The 12,333-nt window shown below is 34.9% G+C and overlaps 3 protein-coding genes across 3 annotated transcripts in view; all 3 read right to left on the bottom strand.

Moving 5' to 3' along the window:
* LOC141606832 (cryptochrome-1) overlaps nucleotides 1-3,621 on the bottom strand; it is a 134,570-nt gene extending 130,949 nt beyond the window's left edge. Inside the window, exon 1 of the mRNA XM_074426166.1 lies at nucleotides 3,428-3,621. The gene's annotated coding sequence lies outside the window, so the exon portion shown is untranslated. The remainder of the gene's footprint in view (nucleotides 1-3,427) is intronic.
* Nucleotides 3,622-3,802: 181 nt separating this feature from the next.
* Nucleotides 3,803-6,232, bottom strand: LOC141606816 (silicon efflux transporter LSI2). The gene is given in 4 exon segments (XM_074426146.1): nucleotides 3,803-4,115; nucleotides 4,118-4,246; nucleotides 4,504-4,693; nucleotides 4,982-6,232. Coding segments are annotated over 4 exon segments (1,596 nt in total). The 5' UTR covers nucleotides 6,131-6,232; the 3' UTR covers nucleotides 3,803-3,987.
* A 2,509-nt stretch (nucleotides 6,233-8,741) lies between these two features.
* Nucleotides 8,742-12,142, bottom strand: LOC141606815 (uncharacterized). Its single transcript, XM_074426145.1, has 2 exons — nucleotides 11,592-12,142; nucleotides 8,742-10,149 (listed from the first exon to the last, which is right to left on the bottom strand). Exons 1-2 carry the CDS (start codon nucleotides 11,685-11,687, stop codon nucleotides 9,028-9,030), a joined length of 1,218 nt encoding a protein of 405 aa, XP_074282246.1. The 5' UTR covers nucleotides 11,688-12,142; the 3' UTR covers nucleotides 8,742-9,027.
* Nucleotides 12,143-12,333: the final 191 nt, after the last annotated feature.

Below are 12,333 nucleotides of genomic sequence, written 5' to 3'. Positions count from 1 at the left end.
TAAATAAAAAATGTATGAAATTATTCCATTTTTGAATAGTAACTATTCAAAAATAAAATATTCCTGTCGTTTTGGGTCTCTTTAAAATATTTGTCAAAATAGTGTCCACGTCAGGCTAAAACTTTCTTTGAACTAAAATTGATCAAAACAATAATCTTACGTGTTTTGTGTAAAACATTCGCCATTAAGAATAATGTGGTACCGAGTATTCTTTTGTTGTTGATTTGTTAGAATGCAAAACTTAAAAAAATGAAAAATGAAAATATAATCATAAACCGCCATTTGAGGATGGTCTAAAATCTAAATAATCGACCGAAGAGGATGCAAAATTGCGTGTTTGTTTTAGTCCATTTTTTATTTGAAGTATTCTCTAATTAGTTGGAATTAGACATCGTGTTTTCAAAAAAAAATTCGCCAATTATGTAATAAATACTATGCGTGTTCGACAAATTCTAAATATATGATGGATCTTGTCCATTTCTATTAAGATAATTTCAAACTTACACTTAACATTTCGATAAATATTTTATTTTTGACCATTATTTCAAAAATGGATGAGAGGATTATACATAACAATAACAATTAACAAATAGAGAGACAACAAGTGACCAAGAAGTTAGTGTGATAGTTATATAAAAAGTTTCAATTTTATGATCTAAATTTTCATATAAAATTCGAGTTTTATAAATAGAATATAGTGCAAGAAATATCACATAAAATGCCAATTATGTTCATAATTGATAAACGAGTCATTACATAGCAATCACTACTTTCCTTTTAAGTAAAGTGTTCTTATACATTCTTAACCATCACCAAAAATATCGCGAAAGTGATAATTAAGCCTCCCTTAACTCTGTTCAATTGTGAAATTAGGCCCCATAACTTTTATTTGGAGCAATCAAACCCCTTAAGTTTCACCAAAAGTGAAATTCAACTCCATTTTCATAATTTTCACCAAATTCTTATATTAATATCACTTTTAATACAATTTATCAAATATAATTTTTTTTTATAATTTTAGAACTTTTATATTTATTTTAAATATTGAGAATTATTTTATTTTGAATTTTATAATATATAGACAATTTATTATATATGTATGAATGTTATATAAATTATAAACAATTTACTAAATATGTATGTAAAGTGTTCTTCAATGATTAATAAATTATGTAAAAATTCGTAAAGTTGCAATTAGTAATTTTTAGTTATTTAATAAATTGTTTAATACTAATATAAATTGTTTTTAATTAAATTTTTTGTGTAAATTTAAAAAATGGGGTTGAATTTCACTTTTGATGAAACTTAAGGGGCTTGATTGCTCCAAATAAAAGTTATGGGCCTAATTTCACAATTGATCAGAGTTAAGAGGCATAATTACCACTTTCGCGCCAAAAATATATATGAATTTTCTCATATAAGATAATATATTAGACTATTTTCTTTCTCTTTTACATTCTATATGCTTATCTCATGCATAAATAAACATCTTATACTACCAAGAAAAAGGTCTACCATAAGTTAATCGAACTAGTGATTGACTCGCGAAACAAGATGTCACATCATCAACTAATCGAGATATGGTTATTTTGGACATTTCATCAACTGATCTCCATGTCATCGTTCGAGTAGTCGTCCTTACGATGGCTACTTCAAATATTATAGCTAATTAATCTTTTATTTTTCAGGATTTGTCCCCTCTTTTGTACCAAAAAACACTAATATATACTTTGTCTCCTACAAAATTGGTTTCATGACTCACAACCTTTTATTTACAACCTTTTTTATGGTGAGTTTGCCTATTTCCTTGATTAACCTAATTAAGTAATTATAAATCATATCTATAATTTTGGTAGTGGATTAGCTTTTTAGGATGTGAGAATAATTTTGGTCGTGTAGCAACCCCCATCTTAATGCATTGGTCCCATGTCTCATCATCAATCATCATAGTTAGGTTTTTAATAATGTTTTTCTTGCCGTATAATCATGGAAATTTTGGTGTATGGTGTGCTCGTGAACATCAAACTTAAAATTCTTTTCATTTGGATTAATGATTACATTAACCACAAACTCCAATGGAAAAGAGCATGGTTTAAATAATGATGGTTACAAAAAGCCTAAAGTATGATAGTAGTGAGTATATATGATGTTTAGTTGGCTATAAATTTCCATAAAGCAAAAAGTATTACAAGTAGATAATTTTTTTTGCTTAATATAGACACAAATTATAAGTGTGTAATAAAATATACGGAGTATAAGAAACAACTACAAATTATACCGTTTTCATTGTAACTCTACACACACAGATAGAGGTGACCAATTGTACAGGTGAGACTGGCCTGGGCCACTCCTCGGTTCTGCTAATCTCCAAGGCGAGCCCGTTACAGGCTCGACCAAACGTACCCCATATCTGGCCCGCTTATTGGCCCACTCAAAGACCCAAAAAAGGTGTGGACATGACTTGTTAGCCCGCCCAAGTCCAGACCGCCCTAGGCCTGTTTATGGGAGAGTTTAAGGCCCACCGGCCCTGCCCAGTCAGCCCGTCATTCCCCCAGGGCCGGTTCAAGGTCGACCAGGTAGAGCCGGCCCAACCACAGTTCTAAACCAGCCTGTGTCCACTTCACATAGTAGGAGTAAGTAACTCTTGAAGCAATATGGATGACCAATAAAGTTAGATGATAATAGGTCAAACAACTTAAATAAAAGAGAAGCATTTCTTATTGCTCTATTTCATTAGTATAAAAGAAGTCACAATGACAATTTTAATATTGACCGATTTTAAACTCCTGTTATGAATGAATCTCATGATCGAATGTCATTGTCACCTACTAATTAAGCTTATCCTCATTAATTACATTGTCATTACATACTTCACTTCTTATTTCTTAATAGAGCTTTACCTTATCTAATTTATTTTCCCCACGTTGCTATTATGAGGATACTCCAACTAATTAGCTAACTAAGCTGCCTCTACTATTCTCATCTTGTTAGATAGAGTCTTAGATTAACTAACTATATACATTTCCTGGAAATCAGGCAATACGTAGTACTGTAGTATATTACTCTGTATTAAATTACAAATTGTATTCTTCATGGTAATCATGGACCATTATACAAATTAATCAAGTATTATTTGCTTTGAAAATTATTTAGTCAATGCATAACAAAATTCCTTGCTTCCTAGCAATGTATAAGTTGGTTCTAAGAACTTTCCATGCTAATCGTTGTCCGCGATTAATCCATCTGATCTTTTTCTTGTTTTCGTAGCAACAGTATAGTCGGGATTTAGACTTTGGATATTTTTTATTATTTTTTTATTGAAAACATAATCGTCTAACTAGAAAGTCCAAAACTAACTGCAACTTATAAAGTTATGAAGCGATATATTTATAAATTTAGGACACTTTATTACCACGCTTAAAACCACAAATTTAATAAAATATCCTCCTTTTTATGGTTATAAAATAACTGATTTTTTTTTTTAATGTATTTGATATTAAATTTAAATAATTGAAGGTAAACTTTGACCTTAGTGTAACTAATTCTCATTTTTCAAATAACTCATCTTCTAATCAATCTTTTTGACATTTTATCGCTCTTCTAAACTATAACATGTTTAGGTAGGTGTCAAACTAACTATGTACACGTATTTGTTTCTTTAATATAATCAGTTTATTATTGTCAAAAAAAAAAAAAAATTGTCCTCGTTGCTCAAAAAAAAAAAAAAAAAAAAGTCGTTGCTCTGCACAGATTTGAAACTATTGCCCAACCAATGTCGATCAAGACGGGTTGGAAATTACAATTTTGTACAAGTATTAAGTATATAACCATTTTGTCAAAACCTTGAGATACAGGACAAATGTTTATGCTGAAGGTTGCAAATTATCAGAATTCAGGACCTTTAAATTCTATATACAACAGTATATCTGTATATGTGATCTAAAATGATGTATCAGGAAACTCAAATATGGTATGGACATGAAACAGTCAACCTCTAATGAGAGTCAAGCCAATTGCAGTGACAATGAGAGTGGACGGAACTCCGAATTTGAGGTGTCTCCAGAAAGTGAGATTGTAACCCAGATGTGGAGCTCTCCGAGCCTGTTCGCATACATTAAGTTTGCGGCTGAACCCAACAGTGACAAGTTCCCGGCCACTGTACTAACCCAAGCTAAAATCAGCCATGCCTTTTTCTCTTTTGATGCTGATATCATTCCTGCTGATGCCTTTTGTCTCTTTTGATGAACTGATCAAACCCGAAATGATTAATTCCTGCTGATGCTGCTATTTCTGTCCTCTTCAATTGTCATTTTTGGTAGTCGATGGATTAAACTGAAAACAATGATCAAATCATCAATTTTGCCAAATGATTAAAATTTATCAATCAGATTTCCTGAAACAATTTCATGTTTTGGGCCTTTGAGTGTCAACCAAAAATGATGAGTCCAATAAGAGCTATATTTCAATCCATCTGTCTCAAATAAGTTTGCAAAAATCTCATACCAGTCGGCACATTTGAAGCGACATTTGAGAGGAAAAGAATGACAAGAGCAAGAATTGCAATTCCGCTAGCACGATCAATCTTTGAATATGGCTCCATGAGATCCCAAAACTTGCCAGGAATTCCAGTCTTGTTGAAACCGTCAACCGTGATAAACATCCCACAGAAGAATATCAACAATGAATAGGAGACCTGTCAATAATCGACAAAGATCTTGGGTCAGATGTATGCAGCCTTACCACTGTGTTAAAAAAAACCACGGGGGTTGTTTCAGACGAGCCATAATGAAAATTGTGTTGAGAAATCCACTGAATGATTGCTATTTTGTTGTGGGTCATTTTGTTTTATTTCATCATAATCAAAAAACAAAGAATAATGCAGTTTAACTCGATTGAAATGAAAAAGACCTGCAAAACAATAATACCGACCAAAAAAAACAAGCCCAAAAAACAGAGTTAAAAGCATGCTCGTAAGTTTTACCTTCTCTAGGGAGGGACGGGCATCCTTAAAATCAAGAACAACGAGAGCAAGGGCAGCAGTGATTGCGGTCCATGACATATTTAATCCAAGAAGCAAAGCAATGAGCATGCCTATAGTGATAACATACACACTTATCTTCCATAACACTTGCTTCCACTTCTCATTAAATCTTTCATCACCACAAAAGGAACTCAACTGTGAGTGAAGATATCCTTTTGAAGTTTCAGCTTTCTCCAGTGACCCACTTTCTACTTTCTGCGCGGAAGATTCATTTATAACCACGTCTTTGGAAGCATCCGAGTTCCTTGACGAATCAATACTATGGATCTCATTTTCAGTAGAAACTACCCGATTTCTGAGAGTTTCTAAATGACCTGAATGTCCCGTTACACTATTTAAGTTATGGGTATCCAAATCTAAAGAATTGGAAGATACGTGTGACAGGGTGGCTGGTGAAAATCGATGGGAATTAACATCCTCGTCACCAACAACTTCCGAGGTGGCATCTTCCTCGTCCTTATGACTAGACAATAAGTTCCAATACATGCCTATTATGATCAAGGTATTCACAAGAACACCTACGAGCATAGCCGGGACAATTCCTATTAAGAAATCTCCGAATGATATCTTACTTTGAACCGCTATAACAAGATTTTGCGGGTTCCCAATTGGGGTTGCAGACGACCCAATATTTGCACTAGTAGCAAGAGCTAGTAAGAAGGGGTGAGGTGGCAAATTGTGTTGCCTAGCAATCTTTAATACAAACTCGGTCAAGACAACACAAGATGTATCATTAGTAAAGAACGCGCTAGAAAGGGCCGATATAATACAGATTCTAAATATCAAGTCCTTGGCTCCTCTACTTTTCCATGCCAACAATTTACCAAGGTATTTGAACATATCTGCTCTTTCAAGATAAACACTAACTACCATTGTACCAAAAAGGAGACCGAGTATTGGAAGATCAATCGCGGCATAGGCTTGTTCTGGGGTTATGACACGAAAAAGTACCATGAGCATGGCGCCTAGGAGAGACCCGGCAGTCCTCCCAACTGGTAGAAAAGGAACTGCAGGAAAAACTGCCAATACCCAAAAGAAGGCAAATGCAATTGATCCTAAAACCACCTTGGATGTAGGTGGCATCACCATTTTCGCTATCTGTTACGACTTTTAACACTTAATCTTCTTATACCCAATTGCCCAAATGATCAAAACAACATTACAACAACTTTTCCATTGACCCTAGAAACCGCCTTCACTGTAGGAGCAATAACCATTTTACCCTTCTTTTCTATACACACCAAATTCTACCTCAATTTCTCTTCTTCCCAAATAAGCAAAGGATCATAATAACAACTTCCAAATTGAGTTTACAATAATAGTAGCAGCCTGAAAGAAGAAACATAAAATTGGAACAGCTTTTAGTTTTGAAAAATGTGTATAAAATCTGTTCACCTTTGATTAACATACTTCTCACAAATCACGATAAATATAAAAAGTAAACAACTGGCTCAGACGGAAAGTTTATATACTTCAAAAAAATTGTATCTTTACCCAATTGTTGTGATGCTACAGTTAAAAGAAATGCAAAGAAGCATAAAATAATGGATTATCTACAAACAGAACATGAAATACAATGCTACATTTCATACAACAAAGACTGCCCCAGTTCTCGTCGCAATTTTTTTATTGGGTCATTCCGAAACAGTCTCATTGTACAGAAGGGTAAGACTGCCTACATCGAAACACACAAACCCTACCTCACAATACAATAAATTCTAAAGAATTATAACAAAATGCTTAATCTTTACTATTATAAAGTCAAATTATATCATGATTCTCAACTGCCCACTTAGTCAAAATTGCAACAATCTGAATTCTTGCAAATCAAACAGCAATTCAAGCAAACCCAGATCAAAAAATCAAATCTTTACAAGTAAAAATTAAGGAATTAAATTAGAAATTAGCATTAATCAGAAGCAGACCTGAAGTAGAACAGCCTACAAATGAGGTTGTTAAAATAAGTGGAGCTCAACTATATAGTCCTACAAAAGTGGAAAGAATCAGTAAAAAGGTGTAAATGACAACATTTTAGTAGTAAAGTTGAACTGAAACTTGTAAAGTTTTGACCTTTTATGCTTAAAAAAATGAATAAAATAAAGGGGTTGAATGAAAAATTGGAATCAAACTTGTGTGAACGGATCATAATCATATGAGGCAGAACAGTAGGACAGCATCACAGCAAAGACTGGGTGATTTTATATTATGGTCACACCGTCTCCACATGGGGAATCAACATCGGTGGTAACCGATTCTTGTTACTTTCACAAATTCTTATTATCGACGGAAAATATCCGTTTATACTTGCAGACGGGATAAATATCTACTCACTTTAATCATAAAACAAGTATAAGTTGCATTTGTTACATGGTGGCCTCAAAAATGTCCACCACTTAAGCATATTTAACCCGTCTTTCATTTTAGACGGATATATCCGGCTATAGTGAGACTAATTGATCTACTTTAGGTTAAATTAGATCAAATAGAATTAACCCGGTCAGCTCATTTGGATTACGTGAACGGGCCCGAGCCAATTCGTATACCCCACACTATTGGACTAGGTCTCGAAAAATAAATTCCACTGCGTTAAAATCCGTCGATATTGGAGACTCGAGCAAAAAGTTACGGCTGTTCAAGTTTTTTTTTTTTTAATTTGTTATAAATGGTCATATTATTTTGCTTGATTTAAACCATTGTTAGGTAAAAAAATTAAAATCGTTTTTATTAATTGGCGTTACTAATGTAGACAAAATTGAGGGCGTGATTTAGCAATTGAATTACAAACTCTACACCTCATAATTGGCTGATTCCTTGACTTTTATTGGCGCATCTCACATGTTTAAAGTCTACCTGAGCTCATGCATTGCACAACATGACATTTATAAAGCAAAAATTATACACATAACAGCTCATCATTCAGCTGCTGATTGAACTTCTAACATCATACATGCATTATACATCTAATTGTATTAATAAATTGTTTAACTACAGTTGATGTGACATAATACATGAACACTTTTGAATTCTGATAATATTAATAAAGTTTGTCAGCATTGTCAAAATTGTATCCCCAGTTCCTACCTCTGCTGGTAAGCAAAATGTTAAGAATGTGATATCCGTCTTAACCGTTAGGCTAAGACCTCTTCAGTAAAATTCTATTCATCGTGACGGATAAATGAACCATCTCAACCAAAACTTTAAGGTGTCAGAGCCAGGTGACCAAAAGGTCAAGGGTTCAAATCCTGGCAGCTTCCAATATCTCACATAGTGGAATTTCAGCACATGGTACATGGGAACCCGTGCACTAACCACTCTTCAAGCCCAATGAGAATTCGAGTGAGGTGGCGTAATAGGATATACATGTTAGTTGAACCTCAACCATCACTTTAAGGTTTTAGCTGAGATGATTCATTCATCAGTGACATTGAAGGTTTAGTATTCTTTTTTGAGGGATGAAGGTTTAGTATTCTCATGGGAATACTTTTTTGAGGGATGAAGGTTCAGTGACTTAATCTCGAAATAGCCATGTACGACAATCCGACTATGTATCACATTCAACAATTGCAGTTAATTTCGTTAACCCAATTGTCAAAAAAAAAAAAAAAAAAAACAATTGCAGTTGAGTCAGAATACCAAGGATACCCTGTATGACATAGGAGAACATACAAAGCAGGATGCAATTAGCAGCAATTAGCAGCAGTAAACAGTAAACACTGGTGACGTATTTACCAGACCGAAAATACAGCATACGAGTGCGTTTCTATTACCAGTTCAGGGAAGTATAATCAGCCTTTATTCGGCTGCAAAACAATATACAGCTAACAAACAAACTAGCTTAGCTAGTACTGTAAAATCTTACACTGTTGACTGTTCAATGTATGTATAAACAAACAACCAGCTGAGGATTGTGCATTCAGTTTTTCATAGCTGAAAGAGGCACCAGAAGTGCCTGCAGGCTGCAGTCGCTGCTAAAATTATACAGACCGTTAGCTGATACTCGGTTGAACCACTGGATAGAAACTCCAATTCTCCTCAGCTTCAATATCCCTCACCACCGTCTCATCTGCCCACCAATCTGTGGACGGGTTTGATTTCACAGGCGTTTCTTGATCACTGTTGTCGAAATTGAATTCTTTTACTGATCCAAGAGAGAAAGAAGCCCGCTTGTGTCGACAGTGTTCCATTTCCCCTGAAGTTGTCTCAGGGATTTCGTTCGAAGTTTCTTCAGCACAAAGCTGGCAACTGTCTGCTACTACTTCCAGGGGAGTTTCTTGGATTTTGACTTCTTGACTTTTCGGACTATCTTCATGGCTAATAAGCTCAAATGAGACTCTGTGAGTGTGACTGTGACTGTGAGACATTGGGATCTTATCAGTTGGTGAAGCAAATCCGTTGCCATCTGGTGTTATAGACCCGGAACCTAATCTAGAACCCCATTTGCGAGTATGAGTATAAATCTTTTTCGAGTCAAATAACTTGGAAGCATCTATCATTCGGAACTCAAGAACTGAGCGTTTGTCAAAGTAAGGTGAAGATGTTCCCGATGCTGAGTTTGCAGACCCGGGGGAAATGAGATGATGGAGTTCATAACAAGAGAGCGCGAATTTGTGATGGGTCCCACCACCACTCCCGCTATTCCTCCGAGTTCTGTTGAGTGACGAGGTAAGCAATTGAGCGAATGGGACTTCAGGAGAGGAAGGCGTGGTAAACTGCACTGGTTCTGGAGGTGGGGTAATAGCAGCGGTAGATGGTTCAGTCGTGAATGCAGAAAACACAGGAGGAGAGACTAGCTGTGTCTCGTGTGCGTAGGGACCAATCGTAAAAATGTGAGCCTCTCTTGGACAGGACATACTATTCATAGAAAGCGGGGCAACTGCTAGAAAACCGACAGGTGAGTGAGTTCCTGTAGGAGGGTCTGATTCAGGCAGAGGGGAAGAGGGCGGGGCAACGAAAACAGACGATGTTGATGGGTGCGGGTTATCAGGTACAGCGACTGCATCTTCGTCAACATCCGGGTCAGGGACAAGGGCAGCATGACTTATTCTCTTGCTGGTTTTGATAGACCCAAAACACCAATACAGATTCCAAAAACTTCCCCATCTGCTCTTCTGTAATGAAAATGACATAAAAATTGATTATAATTCAGATCTGTAAAACTTATCATCAAAGGTAATCCATATTAATCCTTACATCAATCATATATGATAGATGAACCAACTCAACCAAAACCTTAAGGTGATGGTTGAGGCCCAACTATTATAAATATTCCTAATACGCTCCCTCACTCAAATGCCCGTCGGGCTTGAAGAGTGGTTCATCTATCATGGTATCAGAGACAGTGTGACCGAAGCCAAAACCTTAAGGTGATGGTTGAGGCCCAACTATTATAAATATTCCTAATAATATAGACATACACCAACCGTACCGTGAACATGCACAAATCCACGACTAGTAGCGGAACCAGGATTTGCAGTTAGTAGGGCGAAAATATTCCAGGGTGACAAACGAGTAATGTCATAAGTTAAACTCAACAAAATTCAAAGTTTTCAAAGTCAAAGAGGAGCGAGCGCCTCTGCTAGCCCTATAGTTCCGCCACCGTTAACAAGCTTGCTAATTTCTCACACAAATTTAACAAAAACAATTAAAGATCCAAACTTTTTCGTTATTTAACTTTTTTTTGTTAAAATAAAATCAACCCACCTAATCTTTTGCTAAACCTATGAATTCCAACAAAAAATTAACCTTTAAATCTACAATGAAAAGTTTAACCTCCTTTTTAACTAACTATCCCAAAAGTATTTAATTAGTTAATTATAACTCTTTCACCATCACAAAAGTTACTTGTAAAGTTGAGATAAAAGCAATAATTGAAGTTACAAACTCTATTCTCAATAATTTTGCAATTCCTATTACATTAAACTCAGGGTAAAAAACTTTTTTCACTTCTAGTGGAAAATCTATAAATAGCAATAATGTATTCAAGTGAAAAACCTCACAATTCTTAATTTTACTATCAAGGGAAATAAATTCCCAACTTCCATATGCCCATCTAAATATAGAAACTATTATCCTTTTATTTCAGCTTGTCAAATTTAAACTTCCAAATTTTAATTCCGATCAAATTATCAAAATACCGAGTAAGTGTAAAATTTCCCTTTTAGCTAATTTATCATATAAATTCAAATCCTAACTCTACAAAATTACTCAATTCGGCCTAGTTACTATTTAACTTTGCTTTATTTTCTCCTCCCAAAATAATATAAAACGCAAACTATTAACTGGAACAGAGAGTATAACCTTTAGACGCAAATTTCCGGTTTTTTCAAAAAACTTAAAATTGTAAAACTATATTAAAGTGTGTGTTTGCCATGACTTTTAAAAGTGTTTTTAGCCTTTAAAACCGTTTTTGGCCAAACACATCATTATTTAAAAGTTAAATCAAAATTTCTCAAAATTCAAAAAAACAAAAACTCATTTTCAACAGGTTAGGCAAAACGTGCTCTAATTCTGTAACTACAAATTCTGATTACGCCACTAATATAAAAAATACCTGAGAGGAAACCGGCTGAACCCGGCTCTCGGCGGTGACGATGGCAGCAGCAGCAGCATTAACAGTGTCAACACTGTTACTCACAGTCGTCGGCATACCACTTTACCACACCGGAAACCACTTCCAACTCCCCGGAAAACCACTTTCAGAATTACCAAGAATTAATATGTGATTAGTTGAGTAATATGATTTTAACCAGGATCTAATACAAAGAGTTGGTCAAATGATAATTTTGGTTAATGGGAATTATATGAAGAATCTGATACACGTAAAAATGTTGATAAAAAATGTAAACAACGGTCCAAGATAAAAGAAAAGGTAGAATATAATTAAAGGAAATGAAAGGAAAGGTGAAGAATAAAAATCTTGAGTGGTATGTACTTTGGGATTTTTATTTTTTGGTTAGTGAAATGAAATGATTTGAGAATAATTGGAAGGACTAAAGGATGTGTATTATTATGGGGTTTAGAGAAAAGAATATTAAGGGTGGTATTATTGGTAGACTACTAGAATAAGTTGAGAAGTATGACAAGTTGTATTACACCCTATATATCTTATATTTATATTTGTTGTATGGAAAATAAGGTGGCGATATCGCAATATCGGAGTACCGGATGATATTTAATTTCGATATCAACTTCTCATCAACTAGAGCTAGACAATAATAGTGCGAATCAGCCATCCCGGCCAACCCGTGAGAGTTGAAACCACCACCTGGTATAGCCCGACTCTCACTTGTCAT

Source organism: Silene latifolia, chromosome 10, assembly GCF_048544455.1.
Source record: "Silene latifolia isolate original U9 population chromosome 10, ASM4854445v1, whole genome shotgun sequence".
Taxonomy (NCBI): domain Eukaryota; kingdom Viridiplantae; phylum Streptophyta; class Magnoliopsida; order Caryophyllales; family Caryophyllaceae; genus Silene; species Silene latifolia.
This window is presented reverse-complemented; position numbering and strand designations above follow the sequence as displayed.